General features: G+C 46.1%; 1 protein-coding gene across 1 annotated transcript; it reads left to right on the top strand.

Moving 5' to 3' along the window:
• Positions 1 to 2,572: 2,572 nt before the first annotated feature.
• On the top strand, positions 2,573 to 8,868 carry Ccdc105 (coiled-coil domain containing 105). The gene is made up of 7 exons (XM_004632889.1): positions 2,573 to 3,142; positions 4,535 to 4,639; positions 6,703 to 6,901; positions 7,530 to 7,696; positions 7,809 to 7,904; positions 7,988 to 8,101; positions 8,614 to 8,868. Exons 1-7 carry the CDS (start codon positions 2,573 to 2,575, stop codon positions 8,866 to 8,868), a joined length of 1,506 nt encoding a protein of 501 aa, XP_004632946.1.
• The last annotated feature ends 8,308 nt before the right edge of the window (positions 8,869 to 17,176 follow it).

Genomic DNA, 17,176 nt, shown 5'->3' on the forward strand with positions numbered 1-17,176 from the left:
AAGTGGAGCTGGGGTGAGAAATAGAAGGCAAATTAGTTCACGAAGGTTTTTAAATAGGCAGATTATGTACGACCTTGTGAAAAGTGTTTAGACTTTAAGTCTAATGAGGTTTACTGAAAGGTTTTAAGTAAGACTGTGATGTACTCAAGATTAAAACATCACCATTAGCTGTGGTATGAAGAACGGATTTAAAGAAGCCAAGAGAATCAAATTAAGGAAGAAAACCAGGTCAATGATATATGATTCCAGTGATCTGATTGGGGATGAATTTTAAAGGTAGGGCAGGCAAAACTTCTTGATGGATAGAATGTGACAGCTAAAAAATTAAGGGGGACACCTATATTGCTTTTTGTTTTGTTTTGTTTTGTTTTACTTCTTAGTTTTTAACGTGAGTATCTGGGGTGGATCGGGTACCAACTATCAAGTCAAAGAACACTGGAAGAGATTCATCAAGTTTGCTTTGGTGCTTGCTAAGTTTGACACTGGAAAGAAACAAACAAGATGGAAACAAACAAAGTAATCTGATGGAAAAATATAGAGAATGGAGAGGAGGAATAGTTGTCTTTTGATTCTCCCAGACTCTCATCTGCTTCCCAGGAGAAAGGAAGTGGTGAGATACATAGGCTTCCTTCCATCATAGAAACTGGCAGTTTAGCCATGACTTGCTCTCCCTCCCAGCCCAGCACTGCATGTGACACAGACTTAGCCAAACAAGTGAAACTACCTCACACCTTGTGAACCAAACAAGCAAACAGCAAAACCACAGAGAATAGCTACAGGAAGAGATGCATTCCCAAGGAGAAGTAGACATAGATTAGTTATCTGCAAAGATATCTTCAGCATGTGGGTCACTAAGAGCTTTGCTTTGTTCCTTTTGTCTGGTTTTTGGTTTTTGGTTTCTGGTTTTTGGTTTAGAGCCTTATGTTTGTGATATATAATGAATACAGTCAGCCTGGGGAGCTGGTATTTCTTAAACATAACACATCTCAGACCTTTTTGCTTCTTCTCCTGTCTCTCCCTTTACTCTTCTCTCCCTCCATTCCTAGAGTCCCTTTCCATCTACACAAGGTGTGTCTCCCTACTTTTTATTCTGATCTTTAAATTATTTGCATTTTTGGTTTCTCATATATGAGAAATCATAATATTTAACCTTCTGTGTCTAATTTACTTTGTTTAACATTATGGTTTCCAGGTGCATCCATTTCCCTACCCATGACTCAGATTTGTCCTCCCTTATGCCAGTACTCCACTGTGTAGTAATTATACCACATCTTATGCATTCTTTTATCTGTTGGTGGACATGTAGTATATTTCCAAGATTTCGCTATGGTGAGCTGCACCTTTAGAAGCCTGCGTTTGCGTGGATCACTATGCTGGCTTTTGGGAAAGACATGCAGACAAGGTATAGCTGGATCAATATTTTGTTTGTTCTCAAATTTTTTTGGCTGTAATCTGATCATGAGGCCACTTCTGACTTTCACTAAAAATCCTGAGTGTTAGGAATGAGTAGGGTTTAGTCTTCATGTTAGGGAAAAATACTTAAACAGGCTCTGAAATTGAAAAGAAGCCAGTCATTAAAAGGAGTTTTCCACACAGAAAGAATAAGCTCTAAAATTTGAATTGGGAAAGCGTTTAGGTTAAGAGCTAGATGAAGGACTATTTTACTGAAAAGTGTTTATTCTAAAGTGCTTTGAAGGGGGCCTGCCCCTTAGCTCAGTTCTTTAAGTGGCTGCTTCAACAAAGCAGTCAGGCTCCTGTTGCTGTGGTTCGATCCCCACAACTCAAGCCAGCCAAACCTGCCCTGAAGGCATTCGGAGCAAAAAACTTAAAATAAAATAAAGTGCTTTCTCCTTGATGCTATTATAAATGAAACTGTTATACTTTAATTTTATTTTTGGGTATAGTTTAAAATATATAATTGATATCTGCAACCAATTTTGTATTTTTCTACTTTCTAAGGGGCCAGGGAGTTAGCACAGTGGCATAAGCGCCTGCCTGGCAAATGCAATGTCCAGAGTTCAATCCCTGGTACCACCATAAATAAACTATAAAATAAAATAAAATAAAATTAATCCATTGGGGCCGAGGAGATGCCTCAGTGGAATAAGTGCTTCCCTGGCAAGCGCAAGGGCCTGAGCTCAATTCCCGGTTCCACCAAAAAAGTAAATTAATTAATTAAATAAACCTTAAATCAACTTTCTAAGTTTCCTAGTCACAATAGTTTTTACTGGATTCCTTAGCATTTCTATATCCAAGATCATGTGGTCTGCAAGTAAGATTTGCTTTCCTTCTTTCAAAATAGTAATAATGAAGCTACAGCCAGAGGTAATCAGCTTTCCCCACAGCAATCCAAAGCTCCGCAGAACTCCAAAGCAAAGACCGACTCCCACCCTACTCCCTGCCTGTCCCCTCCCCCACCCCGGAACGCCATCTGCTTTGTTGTCTCCGTAGCCATGGTGATGAGCACATTAGTTTGTTCGTTCCACAGGCCAGGACTCAGTCGTGTGTGTTTGGAGAGGCACCGGTCTGCTGCCTGGGGACCCCGGGCCAAGACCAGCAGCAAGCAGAAACTATGCCTGTGTTACTGGCCCCAGCTGAACGCAGCCAGGACACCCGCGTGGGGGCCCCGGAATGGCGCGAAGCGGCGCACGCCGTGTCTCAACAGGCCCACATGGTCACCGACCGCCGCGGGCAGGAGGCGGTGACCATGTGGCAGCCGGCAGACAGCGTGCGCGACCCGCACGTGGCGCGCCACCTCTGCCGCGCCGCCTACATCGAGCCTTGGCGCTTCCGCGTGGAGATGCTCAAAGGGGGCACCACCATGGAAAAGCCGCCGCCGGGAGAGGGAGTCACGCTGTGGAAGAGCAAGATGAAGCCCCCGGCCTGGAACGCGCTCCTACCGCTGCCCCTGCTCCGCGACGTGCGCGCCTTGCAAACTGCAGAGGTGGCGCAGGCGCAGGCGCGGGGCGCGCGCCTCACCGCCGCCCGCCTCTGCAGAGCTCAGCAGCAGATCAACGCGCAGCTGCAGCTGCTGCAGCGCCAGCGCGAGGCTACAGATCACAGGCTCAGCGAAGTGCGCAAGGGCCTGCTCGTCAACGCGCAGAGTGTCAAGCTGCGGAGCTACCGGCCAGAGCCGGAGAAGGTGGGAGATTTTCCCATCCCCAGACCTGGTGGCAAAAACTGAAGGCTTCCAGGGAGCTGGGAGTTTACACACTCAGTGGTAGCACACTCACGTCGCATGCACAGGGCAGTGGATTTGACCATTGCCCAAATCCAGGCGGTAGAGGTTCAAGATGCAGATACAGGCCCGGGAAATAGCTCATCTGCATAAGCGCCTACCTGGCAAGTGCAAGGTCCCCAGTTCGATCCCCAGTATGGGGTGGGGGGGATACAGCATACCCCACCCACCAAGTCCCAAAGAGTGAGACCACACCACAAACAAATGTGGTTTAGTTCTTTTCCCCCCAAGAGAAAAATAAAATCTGTTCCAATCCCCTAGCCAAGGAGAGAGCGTGGGATCCCTGACTGAAAGAATCTTCCCATAGAAAATGTATGTATACACAATGGAATACTGCTTGGCCATAAACAAGGATATATTTGAGGCACTTGTAGAAAAATGGATGCACTTTAAGACCATAATGTTAAGTGAAATGAGAAGTTTAACTACCATTTTTCTCTTATATGAAAAGCCTAATGGGTAAATATTTAAAGAGCAAAATAAAAGAGAAAGGAAATAGATGCATCTGTGGCAAATAGGAAGGAGACCAAGACACGGAGGGGGAGAGGGCAAGGAAAGCCTTTGACTTGCGTTACCTGCATATTCCAGCTCTTCAAAATGGATGTGGTCATTACATCCTGCCAACATGTACTAGCACAGTTTTTTAAAGTTAAAAGAAAAATTAAAAAGAACATCTTTCCGAAGAGTAAACGTCATAATCCCTGCCAAGCCCCAGCATAAAATCACCCACTCAGCTCCCAAATCCAGAAGATAAGAACTTTCCCTAGTATGTTTTGGTTTTGTCTTTTTGAGACAGAGTGTCCCTAGGCAGTTCAGGCTGGCTCAATTTGAGTTCACTTTGTAGCCTTAAACTCACAGTGATCCTCCTTCAGCTGCCCGAGTGCTGGCATTACAGGCGTGCTCCATCATGCCCAATTTTCCCTAGTATGTGACTCTGAATGTCCTTGTAGCTAGGAGGGATATAAGACCCATTTTAAGCAGTGGCAACAAACCTCTCCCAAGTTCAGTCACCTCTGTAAACAAGAGAAGCCTCCAGCCCCAGACTTCAGAAAATAAGATTCCCCAAGTGAGCATCCCTAAAAGTATCAAATCTTATCGGGCAATGAGACAGACAGACAGACAGACACACACACACACACACACACACACACACACACACACACCCCAAGTGTAAAGTTTCCTCCAACTTCATCCTCCAAGTCCACAGTTTATGAAGTTGGCATGCCCTTCTCTACCCTAGAAAGAGAATTCTTCCTCAGGTCTCTATCCTTGAGAGCAATTCTCCTTGGTTTCTAGGTCCCTGACAAAGCAGACCGCATGCTTACATGGGAGAAAGAGGAACTGCGGTCCATGAAGAGAAAAATGGAGAAAGATATGGAAAAATCAGAGACCCTGCTCAAGGTATGGATTACCTGGGCCCAAGTTGTGGGGGCTGGAGAGAGCTTGCCACATGCCCAGTACACAAACTGCTCTGCCCCTGGGGGCCATAGCAACAATCTGCCCACCCAGACTGACTTGACACTCATCACATCTCCCTTTTGCAAAGTGGGGAAACTGAAGTCCTGAGAGATATTGTCCTTGGGTTTCAGGATAAAAGTGAGCTCCACATTGTTAACCATTGAACTCCTAAACTCTCCCTTGAAATAGCAGCTTTGATCCTCCTTTTAGAGTTGGGAACATAGGCTCAAAGACCAGATGACCTCACCTGGGACCTGGAGCCTGGGGCCAGCTAGTGGCAGGGATGAGGTCTCAGTTTGTCTATTGAGTTTAGCTTTTCATCTTCTCCATGAGCTCCATCTTCTCTCACTGCATCCTTGAAAACCAGTTAGCTGGTAACCTAATTCTGTGTGCTTTTGACTCGGCCATGTGGCACATATTAATCCAGCACCCCACTGTCCCAGGCACTGTGTTTGGCATTGGTGACAAGGTAAAGAGCAGATCAGAGCTGACCTGGCAGAGGTCACATTCAAGAGGTATTCAAAAAGGAAGGAGGCAGACATTTGGGGGGACAGGACTGTAAAAATGAATGTCACCTGTGGTGGCAAATTGCAGTTGGGGACGTTCCCTAACCACCATACATTCCTTGAAGTCTGGAGATTCCTAAAACATCCTTCTAACCAGCCTGAAATGGACAAGGAAAAAGGTCATGAGGGTGGGCAAAGGATGAGGGGCTCCAAAGAGAGAAAGGAGAACAGAAAGTTGAGAAAAGACCACTGCAGACAGAAACAGATCTGGAGTAAATAAGTAGAAAAGCACAGGGTTTAAATATTCTCTGCTCAACAAAAAAGGTATGTAAGGTGATGAAAATATTCATTAGCTTATATACTCATTCTAAAATGCATACTTATATCAAAAGCATTATATTGTGCCTCATAAACTATATATACTATCATTATTTCCCAATTAAAATGAAAACTTAAATGAGAAATAATGCATTTGGTTGTTGCAGAGTCTCACTACACAGCAGACTCGTAGTGATCCCCAGCACTGGGAGTACAGGTATACGCCACTATTCCTGGATTCTGGCTGGCTCAGCCCACCCTGGGGGTGGGACCAGCATGGTGTGTGGTGCCGGAGATTGAACTTCAGTCCATGTGCTTGCCTAAGTTGCCTAATCAGGCACTTTAGTCTGCTGAGCTATCTCACCGTCCCGTAATCGAGAAATAAATGAAAAAGACCTCAGAACTTGTTCTATGAGGGCCAAAAAAAAAAATTCTTTCTTATAAAATATAGATTTGTTGTTTTTAAAAGAGATTTCCTAGCTGGACATGAAAGTACACACCTGTCATCTTAGTTTTCAGGAGGATAAGGCAGGGAAAGTGTCACAGCTCATAGCTAGCTTCAGCTACTAGTGAGTTCAAGGCAGCCTGGACTACATAGCAAGGCTCTGTCTCAAGAAGAAGAAGAAGGAGAAAAAGGAAGAGGAGGAGGAGGAGGAGGAGCATTAGGGGCAGGAGGAGGAGAGGAAAGAGAAGGAAGAGGAAGAGAATTAGGAGAAGGAGGGGGAGAAGAAGAAGGAGGACGAGGAGGATTAGGAGCAGGAGGAGGAAGAGGAAGGAAAAAGAGGAGAAGCATTAGGAGCAGGAGGAGGAGAGGAGGGAGAAGTAGGAGGATTAGGAACAGGAGGAAGAAGAGGAAAAGGAGGAGGAGGAAGAGGAGGAGGAAGTTGGGCAAATGAATTAAATAATAAGACATTTCCATTAGAATCAGACCTTTCACAAGGATCTGCAGTGAGGATGAAAGGAAATGCTAGGGGCAGAGCTCAGGGGCAGAGCACCCACTTAGCAGGTATAAGGCCTTAGGTTCAACCCTCAGCACCAGCAAGAGAAAAGAATCTAGGCAGACCCCTTTTATAGGCAAAACTGTTTCTGCAGGCTTTAAGGCTCACACAGCAACCCCTGCAGAGAAATCCTCTTTCCCCAGCTGCCTCTACGTTGTGGCTCAGGCTCACCTCCTTCCCCCAGAGTCTGGCATCCTGCAGAGACACACTGGGCTTCTACTGCAAAGAAAGGCTGCAGGCCGTGGAACTCATGAACCAGCCACTGGACAAGATTCTGGAGCAGGCCGGCCGCCACTCCTGGGTGGACCTCTCTCGCATGCCCACCCCACGCACGCAGGGACAGAAGACGCCTCCTCCAGACCCCGTGGGCACCTACACCCCAGGTAGACCCCACGGGAAGGATTCCATGATAGTGTGTATCACCGACTGAACACCCCTTTGCCTGCTTAACAACTCCCTCACCTGGGGAATAGCAAGCTAATCTCAGCTCTCTTACTGAGTGCCCCCTGGACAGCCCCAGTTTCATACACAGGGTTTGGGGGTTTGTTTTGGTTTGGGTTTTTTTGTTTGTTTGTTTTTTGTTGGTTTGTTTTGACAGTAGGGATTGAACCCCAAGTCTTTGCATTAAGCTACATCTTTGGCACACACACACACACACACACACACACACACACACACACATACCACATACACACACCTTTCTTTAAATTTTAACACAGTTTCTCCATAAGGCACTAAATTCCCAGGTTGAGCTCAAACTTGTGATCCTCCTGCCTCATCCTCCCAGACAACCATGCACCAACAAGCCTGGTTTCATTCACAGCTTCTGCTTCACTTAGGGAAACCAGTCCAAGACGCAGGTCTACTAATTAGCTTTGAGTTTTGCCAGTCCCTCCATAAAGTCCCCTCACCTGTAGCCCACAAGTGCCTGAGAATACTGGTCAAGGGTGAGCAGAAGCCAGGGACTGGGGAAACCGAGCTTGGCAAGTGAACAGTCTCCTATGTTCCCAGAGTGCTCAGTAGCTCTGAACGATGCCAAGCGGTTGTTGATGGAGTCCAAGGAAACCTTGGCAGAAATGGCCAAAAATGAGTCGGATGTCAGGGAGCAACAGCAGAAGATAAACAACGGTGTATGCACCACACTGGCTCAGAAAATACAGGAGACCTTGGAGCTGAAGGTGTGCACAGTGGTGGCAGGGGCAGCAGGAGCAGGCAAGGACAAGAGGGGGCCCAGGACAGAGGTGGGGGACCTGGAGCCAGAACAAAACCCCTGCACCCCCTCACACCTAGGAAAAATTGAATATGTCATTAGGACTGATGAGGGGAACTATTCACCGGTGCACAAAGTTTAACCAAGAGATGTACATCACCCGAGGCCTGATCAAAGTAAGGGCAGGGAGAGCCTGTGGGTGGGGGCAGGGTGCTGGGGCACTCTGGGCCTCACTGCTCGGCACACTGAACTCGGCCAGGGCCCTCTGTTGGAGTGTCACCTGGAGACTCGAGAAAAACTGAACAGACCCCTGGTTCGCGTGTACCAGAGACACATAGGCACTCAACTCCCTGAGGCTGCGCGTCTGGCACAGGTGCGTCCCCCTCCTCGCTTCCCCCTTTGGCACCTCCCTACCATATCTAGGTGCAGCCCCACCCTAGCAAAGCTGCTTCCTCCAGCACATCTGTTCAGGTAAGACTCCTCACCCAGATCAGCCCCCAAGGACACACACACACACACACACACACACACACACACACACACTTTTATGGTAGGGCCTCACCCTCTGTGTGGTCCAGATGGTTCTCCATCCAAGGTCATCCCACCCCTCACACTCCAGGTGGATCCTCTCTCTCAATCCACCCTGTTGCCTACGTTCCTCATCTGGCACATCTGGCCCCGGTGTCTGTCTTTCCCCTCCCCCTCTAAGCCCCTTATGAAGTGCACCACTCCTGGCCTGCTGCTTCCCAAAAAAGGGCACACCAGCCCCAGTGTGACTCCTCATCATAGGCCCGCCCCACCTGTCACGCTCCTTCCACCCACACACCTAGATCAGGCGTGTCAGCCCATCCCAGGTTGCGCCTCACGCTCCCACCCCCTCTCCAGGGCACCAACCAGCTACAGCGCCACATCCTGCACATGGAAAAGAACCTGAAGGAGCTGCTTGCTGTGCGCAATAAACTCTCCTGGAGCCACAACTGCAAGAAGGTTGGGCATGAAGTAGACCACAGTGTGGTGCGCTTGCGCCGTCGCCAGCAGCATCCGCACATGTGCTACCAGGAGGCGCAGTGCCTGGTAGATGACTGTGACCTACGCGCCCAGCCACCAGCACGCAGCAAGGCCAGCCCTGTGCCCAAGTGATGTTCCTGTGTCCCTAACCACCCTGCCTACTTGTTCCCGTGGGCTGGGCCCTGGGGACAGGAGGCTGCCTGCTCAGTGGCCCACCCTCTTCTCACATTCGCTTTTTCCTCCACTTGAATTATAATTTAAAATCCTAATTATCATTCATTAGATACCTAAGTGTATGTCAGTCACTTACCTTACAAGTGTGTCCTCCAAGTGAACAAATCTTCGAATGGATCTGGGAACCAGATTGTAGGGATTCAAAACCAGGCTCTCCAGTTTGTACCTCATGTCCTTAAGCAAGTGAGCCAGTGTCCTCCTCTGACCCCAGAGAACCTGTAAAATGAGAAGCAACCTGGCAGGCACCTCACCTAGCTGTAGAAGGATAGAGGTGCTCCTAAGGCTGGTAGCATGGCTGCTACATCTCCTCTATCTCCAGCAAATTTAAGCTGTTGTTATCAGCACCTTCCTTTTAATGTTGAAGAAACAGAGGTGCAGAGAGGGTAAGCAGCTTGCTTACGGTCACACAGTGCATAGTAAAGCTGACATTTCCATTGCTGATGTTGGAGTCTGTGCCCTAAGGAGGTCCACCATGTGCCCTGCTCTGACCTAACCCCCAGGAGCTCAAAGGGAGCCAGATGCTAACTTTGCAGCCATGAACAAGGTTGATGTGGTCCCTACCTCCAAGACATCTCGAGTTGACTCAGTGGTGTCAACATCATCTTTGGGGTGAGGCTGTCAGGGGCCACCTCAGGAAAGCCTCCCTTGATTGCACTTACTCACGCATGGCTAGCTCGGTTCTTCCTGCATAGTTCCAAGACCTCATGGCCACCAGCACAGAACACTTCAGAGCTGTGGTTACTGTCTGAGCTCCCCAAGAAGATCCCAAAGAGAAGAAGATGTTCTTTGCAGCCACAAAACAGTTGGCCCACGCACACCCACAAGCTCTGTATCCATGAGTTCGAGCAAACCAGAACTGAAATCTTCAGGGGAAAAAAAATGCATCTAGTTAAACATGTACAGAATTTTTTTTCTTGTCTTTATTCCCTAAACAACACAGTATAATTTTTTTTTAGCACTGGGGATCAAAGCCAGGGGGACTCCACTACTGAGCTACATGCCAGCCCCCTTCCTTTCTGAAACAAAGTCTTCCTAAGTTGCATTGGTGCGACTCACATATGATCTTCCTGCATCAGCCTCCCTCAGTGCTAGGATTACAGCACCCAGCTCAGTATAACAATGACTAACATTACAGTAGGTATGTGTGTTGTCCAGAGGTGATTTATCTCTATCTAAGTCATGCACAAGGTTTTATGCAAATACAACACCATTTCATGTGTAGTCCTCAGACATCTTTGGGCTTTGGTGTCAACGGGGCTCTGGGAACTAATGCCTATAGATACCAAAGGATGACTGCATTTCCTAAGCAATTCCTCTATACGGGGCTGTGTGAGATGCTGGGCACTCATCAGGCACTAACCCACACACATCCCTCCCTCATGGAAATGACAGAGCATAGGCAAAGAATAGCCTCACCAATCTCGGTCTTTTGGGCAAAGCCAGCCAGCCAATCCACACATGCACTAGCATTTCATGGGGAAGGAAATGAAGTTCAGAGAAGTAAAGTCAACTTGCCCCATGTTAAAATGCTGGTGAAGGATAAAACAGAAATGCAGCCCGGGGCAGGTTCCATGCCCTCTCTTGCTTCCCACAGTGAGCAGGGAGCAGTGAGACCCTCATCATCATGGGTCTCCAAGACAACCCCATGGGGATGAGGTCAGTTGTGCCCAATCAGTATGACAATGCTTGTCAAAGTGTGAGCCCCATCATGTCCAAGTTGGGGCTCAAAGCAGCTGTACATGTCTCAGAACTGCTGAGTATTATAGCCAACTGCTTTATCTCAAGAGGGACACCACAGCCTGTGGGGTACAAGGGCTCCCACTTCTGCACAACCATCCTTCCCTCCCAGCACTTTTTCCCCGTACTGGTCAGAACAGAAACCAGAAGCAAACAGCATACTCCATTTGAGTGGATTTAATAAAGGTACGAGAGTCTGTCCTCATTAATCACATATGCCATATTTGTGAATCCATGTGTTCACTGAAGAATCAACGATGGTGTTGTGGCCATTTGCAGACATGCACAACACAGTGAGAAATCCTAGCCATCTGACATTTCATTCTCCCCCAGGTGGGACTGAATGTGGTGATGTCTCCCTTGCTTATTTCAGCCCTATTATGATAAACAAACTGTACTGGGGTCTACTGGCAACCAAAGGGTTAAAACCCTTACTGGCAGAACTCCAATTAAAGACATCCCTAGACAGCCACAAAAATATTAATGTAGCTTCATGCATTTCTCCCAAGCAGTCTTAATCTATCTTTACTAAAAGATACAAATAGACCTCTTTATCACCTCCTTCATCTAAAACTAGGGTCTTCTATAAGCCAGAGGAAAATGGTCTGGGCAAAATTGCAACTGTAAAACCAATGATGTTAAACATAAAGCAGATGTTCCTGGAAGTCTACAGGGTGCTTGAGGACCCAGGAAAAGACACTCTTTAGATAATCACACTGGCTGCTCATTTCACAACCCCTGACTCATAAAAACAGTGATGATGTAGCTCCTTTCTGGGAACCTCACCCACCATCTCTCCTGACAGGGTCTCCTGACCTAAATTAACTCATCTTTTCCATGTTCCTGGGCCATTGGTGAGTTCTTTTTACCACCTACATCACCAACCCTCCAGATGCTGTTTTGCACCATCTGCCTTTGTATTTTTGTTTCTTGTTGCTTATTCTGCTGTTTAAACTGTCCCTGGATATAGTACCAAAATGTGTATAGGCAAATGTCCCTGTGGGGGAGAAATCATTTGTGTCTGATAAGCTTCATTCAGGCATGATTTACAGGACCTTATCTCAAGAGGGATATGTGCGTAGGGCTGGTGGCCGGCAGCTCCATGTGAATGAATCAACCATGTGTATGTTAAGTACCTTTAAACAAAAACATATAAAACAAGATTGCATTGAGCCGTTGACAGAAATGTCAGAACCACAGACTGACAGAAATCTAAATCTGTGTTTCTCTGGAGAGCCATGATTTTGTACTTACTGGTTCAGTGTTTAAGCCAACTTCATAGAACATAGCTACAGTGAGTAACAAGAATTGACTATGTAGGCAAAGATGTGGGTAGCACTGTAGGGAACCCTCAAGGGATAGGCAGTATCAAAGCACTGATAAAGGTGGAGTGTCTTTCCTAAAGGGAAAAGGGAGAGAAGCTCTTAGGAAATAAACAGCCAATGGCAAAGCTGCAGTGTAGACACTGGGAAATAAATATCCCTACTCCCTCTTTCTCCTTTGGTCCAGGTTTTTTATTTGAGAAGGAGTTGTTTTGTTTCATTTTGTTTTGTTTTTTGACTACTTCAGGCTGTCGTAAGGGCTGGTCTGGTACAGCTTCTGGAGCTGGGAATCGAACCGTGGTCCTGTGCACCTGCCTGCATTTACCCAAGTGGTGCTTTGAACAACTGAGCTATCTGGCAGGTTTTTTATTGATAGAATCAACCTATAACTTTTGAGTCCTGTCTTTATTTAGGAACTCAGTAATAAATCCAGAGCCTTCACTTCATGCCCTGAAACTTGCAGTGTTCCCACCTCAGTCTCCCAGAATGCTGGGATTAGAGGTGTGCACCACACCTGCTTTGAGTCTTTTTCCATGCACTTCCACCCATTCAGATTCCCAGAACCTTGCATAGAAATGCTAATGCTCCTTTGCTAGCCATGCTTTGCTCTATAGGTTGCAGCCTACCACTGTCTTCCTGACTGATTCAGCCCATGCAGTGTTCCCGAATAGCATTTGCATAATTCCCCCGCATGTTGCCTCAGAGCCAAGGTTTCAGCTGCTTCTCCAGTGTGAGATACTGGCACTCAGAAGCCTCCAGTGATGCCACAGGGTGGGTGTCATCCTCCACATGTTCAATATGATGAAATAGGCTCTGAAGAGTGGGAAGATTTGTGTATGCCACCTAGCACGTACAGGGCTTAGTCTGGACTTCAGAGACCGTAGTAGCAAGGGCACAGGAGTAGAAAGCAAAAATTGACAAATAAGATTAAATTAAAAGGCTTCTGCACAGCAAAGGAAACAGTCAACTGAGTGAAGAGACAGCCCATAGAACAAGAGAAAATACTTGCCAACTATTCATCTGGCAGAAGGTTGGTATCCAGAAGACAGGAAGAGCTCAAAAAGCTTGAAGAAACAAATGATACAATTTAAAACTGGGCAACTGATCTGAACAAATACTTCTCAAAGGAAGAAAAACAAATGGCCAACAAATATAGGCAAAGATGCTCAATATCATTAGCCATCAGGGAAATGCAAGTGAAAACTTTGGTAAGATACAATCCCACACAACTAGAAAGGCAACTATCAAAAAAGAAAATGTTTGCAAAATGGTGAAGGAAAAGGAACCCTTATACACTTTTGGGGGGGTGTGGATTAGTACAACTACAATGGAAAAGAGTACGGCAGTTCCTCAGAAACCTAGAAGTGAAACTACCCTAGGAACCAGCTGTCCCGCTCCTGGGTGTTTATTCAAAGGAAATGAAATGAACACAGCAAAGAGATACCTGCACACTTGTCTTTGTTGCTGCACTATTGACAATAGCCAAAATATGGACTCAGACTAGGTGCCCATCAACAGATAAGTGGATGGAAAGAAAGCTTGATATATAATGGAGTATCAGGCAGGCATAATGAATGAAATACTGTCATTTGCAGAAAAGTGGACATACATGGAAGTCATTGCATTAAGTGAAAAAAAACACACTGAGACAGACAGATACTACATGTTCCCCCTCATATGTGGAAGCTGAAAAGAGCCCAAAGAGTAATAATTCTAGCTGAGCACTGGGAAAGCTGGGGCAGGGGGTCCCTGAAAGAGAGGCTAGATTCAATCAGTGCATTACAGGAATATCACACTGAACTTGATAATGTGTAAAATTAAAACATATCAATAACAAAATTTAAAAGACTGGTAGTGTCTCCCGTCCCCAAAGAATAGCTCGGACACTGTCTGCATGACAGTACTGGCAATGCTTTTCGTGAGGCAGATTTTGGGCAATACCTCAGACCTATAGCACCTGCGTCCCTCAACCAGGGCCTAGGAATCTGCATTTCTCATGCATTTCCCAGGAGAGACCCCCACACACACCTCTCTGCTTCCGGATTCCCAAGGCCAAACCACCCACTGAGAAAAAGGACCCACAAAAGTGCCTTTGCTATAATTTCTTTGTAAAAAGGAAAAATGAATATGGCAATAGTAAGACAGGGAAGCAATAGAAAATGCAGAAACAATTTCAGGCACATTCAGCAATTTAATCTTTACAAAGGGGTCAAAAATAGAGGCTGGAGGGAAAATTGCCTCTTTAGCAGTGGTTCTGGGAAAACTAGTTAAATTCATAGGCCCATAGCTCTCATAAGACACTAAACTAAAATCAAAATGGATCAAAGATCTAAATATTAAAATGGAAACATTGGATCTGCTGGAGGATAAAGCAGGAAAATCTCTTGAAGTAAGAGTAACTCTTGACATAAGCAAGAACTTTCTGAATAGAATGCCAATTGCACAAGAAATAACATCAAGAATCAACAAATGAGGGCTGGCGAGGTAGCTTAGGGGACTAAGTGTCTGCTTTGGCAAGCACAGGGACCATGGTTCAATCCCTGGTCCCACATGCCACACCGGGCATGCCCCTGGGGTGTGCTGAGCCTGCAACCAAGTCCGGGCATGGTGGTGCATGCCTGTAATCCCAGCGCCGGGGAGGCTGAAAACAGGAGGATCACTATGAGTCTGAGCTATGTAGTGAGACCCTGAACCAAATACATAAATAGAAAAAGCAAAATTTCTCCAAGAATCAACAAATGAAATTATATCAAATTAAAACGTTTTATACTATAAAGGCAACAGCCAACAGAGTAAGGAGACAACCTACAGAATAGGGGGGAAAATTGCCAACTACTCCTCAGACAGAGGACTAATACTTAGAATATATAAAGAATTCAAAAAAAAATCACCCCCCAATAAAAGACCCAATCAAGAAATGGGCAGCTGAAATAAAGACATTTCTCAGAAGTACAAGTGGCCAAAAGATACATGAAAAAATGGTCATCTGCCAAGGAAATATAGGCTATTTCCAAGCTTCAGCTATTATGAGCTGTAAACTGTAACAACTCTTAATTTTAAATCCTTGTGTTTTCTTCCATCCTCTGCTCCAACTCTCCCTTGCAGTTTTGTCCAAGCCATCATCAGCTCTGCCTTGCTTGGTTCTAACAAATCTCCAACCAGGTCATCCAACTGCCATCTCTCCCCATAGTACAAAACACATCTCAGTCAGGGCAGGCATCCTGATCTACCCAGCAAATCAGTCACAACACAGTTCTACTGTGGCCTTCAAGGCTGTGAAGGATTTAACCCCTGGCCCAGCTCCCCCAGGCCCAATGCATCTGAGATATTTCTTCCCCACCAAACACTTGAGATTTTTCATTACTGTAAGATTTCCCTATTATTGTTGTAACAAACTACCATGAACATTGTGGCTTGAAGCAATGCAAAGTTAAACCTTAAGACAGTTCTAGAGGCTGAAATCAAGGTGGTGTCTACAGGACTATGGTCCCTCTGGTGGCTCCTGGTGAAATTTCATTTCCTGGCTATTGGCACTTTCTAAAAGCCACCAGAATCCTTGGATTGTGGCCTCTTCTTCCATCTTCAAAGTCAACAGCAGCATCATTAAATCTCTGTTTGACTCTGCTTAGATCACCGATGTCCTTGTGACTCTGGCACTCTTGCCTGCCTCTCATGCAGTGCGGTGGCATTGGGCATGGTGCTGCACACCTGTAATCCCTGAATTCTGGGAAGCTGAGGCAGGAGGGCTGTAAATTCCACCCCAGACTGGGAAACTTAGTGACTTAGCAAGACCTTGTCTCTATGTTTTTTACAAAGGAGGGAGGCTGAAGTTTAGCTTCCTAGAGATTGTAGGGTCTCTGAAAGTAAAGTCTTGGTTTATGGCACTCTAAGAACAGACCCTAAAATAAGAATTCAAGTATATGAAGTTTACCTAGAAGGCAACTCCAAGGGGCTCCACAGCAGCCATGCATTAAAAAGGGGCACTCAGAAAAGAGTGTTCAAAGGACTGGGGAAAGAGTTCAACAGCAAAAATGCCTGCCTGGCAAGCATAAGGCTGAGTTTGATCCCCAGTTCTGCAAAAAAGAAAAGGGTTTCGACTAAATTCCTATTGTGAGGAAATTGAAATCCCATCCTTCCAGTGAGCTCTCACAGGTAGTGTAAAGAACCTAGTTTAGGTATTCCAAGCCAGGGGTGAGGAAGTTGGGATGTCTATCTGCCAGCTCCATCAACCATGGTGTATACACCCAAGGTGCAGGGAGTAGCTCTTGTTGCTTGGACTTGGCCTTTGCATCAGCCTGGCCAGTTTGGGTAGCTCGAGGTTTCCCCTGAGGAGTTTCTGGGACTAGCGATTGGGAAACCCAGCATGCAGGTGTTTAAATTCTGAGTCTTGAAGGTGGACAGAACTTTTCCAGTGATTATATTGCTGTGAGAGGGAAATATTTTAATACTCATAGGCCCTGGAGTGAGGATACCTGGCATTTCTGAAGGAGTTCTACTTGATCATAAAGAGGGATTATGTAAGTCACTGGTAGAAAAATAAAAGGATCTTGAGATTATAATGCTAAGTGAAATAAGTCAGACACAGAAGGTGAAATGTCACATGATTTCTATGTGAGAAGCCCAAAATATAAATAATTCAAAAAGTGAAATAAAAGATAGATGATAGGAGACAGGAATGTAGTCTCTGAAAAGAGATGAGGAGGGAGGGAGAACAGGTGGGGGAGTAAAAATGATCAAAATGTGACATGTAAGCAGATTAAAGCGCCTGCAAGCAGACGCAGGGGCCGGGGGTTTGATTCCCAGGCCTGCCATGCCGGCCCCACCCCTAGGGCGCACTGAGACAGCAATTGAGACTGGGTGTGGTGGCACACGCCTGTCATTCCAGCTCTTGGGAGGCAGATCATTATGAGTTCCATCTAGTAGTGTGACCCTGAACACCCAAAAGTGACATGTATATGTATCAAACTCCAAGCTTAAAATTATCACTATTTATCATAAATATATACTAAAAATGTGCTGATAAAAAATTGTAATAAGAATTCACCCCTGAGGCTGGAGGATCATTGTGAGTTCAAGACCAGCCTGGGAACAAAGTAAGCTCAAGGCCAGTCTGGACTTCATAGAGAGAGCCTGTCTCAAAAAGACCA

Source organism: Octodon degus, unplaced genomic scaffold (genome assembly GCF_000260255.1).
Source record: "Octodon degus isolate 3935 unplaced genomic scaffold, OctDeg1.0 scaffold00050, whole genome shotgun sequence".
NCBI classification, from domain to species: Eukaryota; Metazoa; Chordata; class Mammalia; order Rodentia; family Octodontidae; genus Octodon; species Octodon degus.

What these genes read in the sequence shown, in the direction of transcription:
- Ccdc105 (XM_004632889.1), top strand. Translation starts at nt 2,573, where the DNA reads ATGCCTGTGTTACTGGCCCCAGCTGAACGCAGCCAGGACACCCGCGTG. An exon ending in ACCGGCCAGAGCCGGAGAAG is followed by an intron (nt 3,143 to 4,534) that starts GTGGGAGATTTT and finishes CTTGGTTTCTAG; the next exon opens with GTCCCTGACAAAGCAGACCG. An exon ending in AATCAGAGACCCTGCTCAAG is followed by an intron (nt 4,640 to 6,702) that starts GTATGGATTACC and finishes TCCTTCCCCCAG; the next exon opens with AGTCTGGCATCCTGCAGAGA.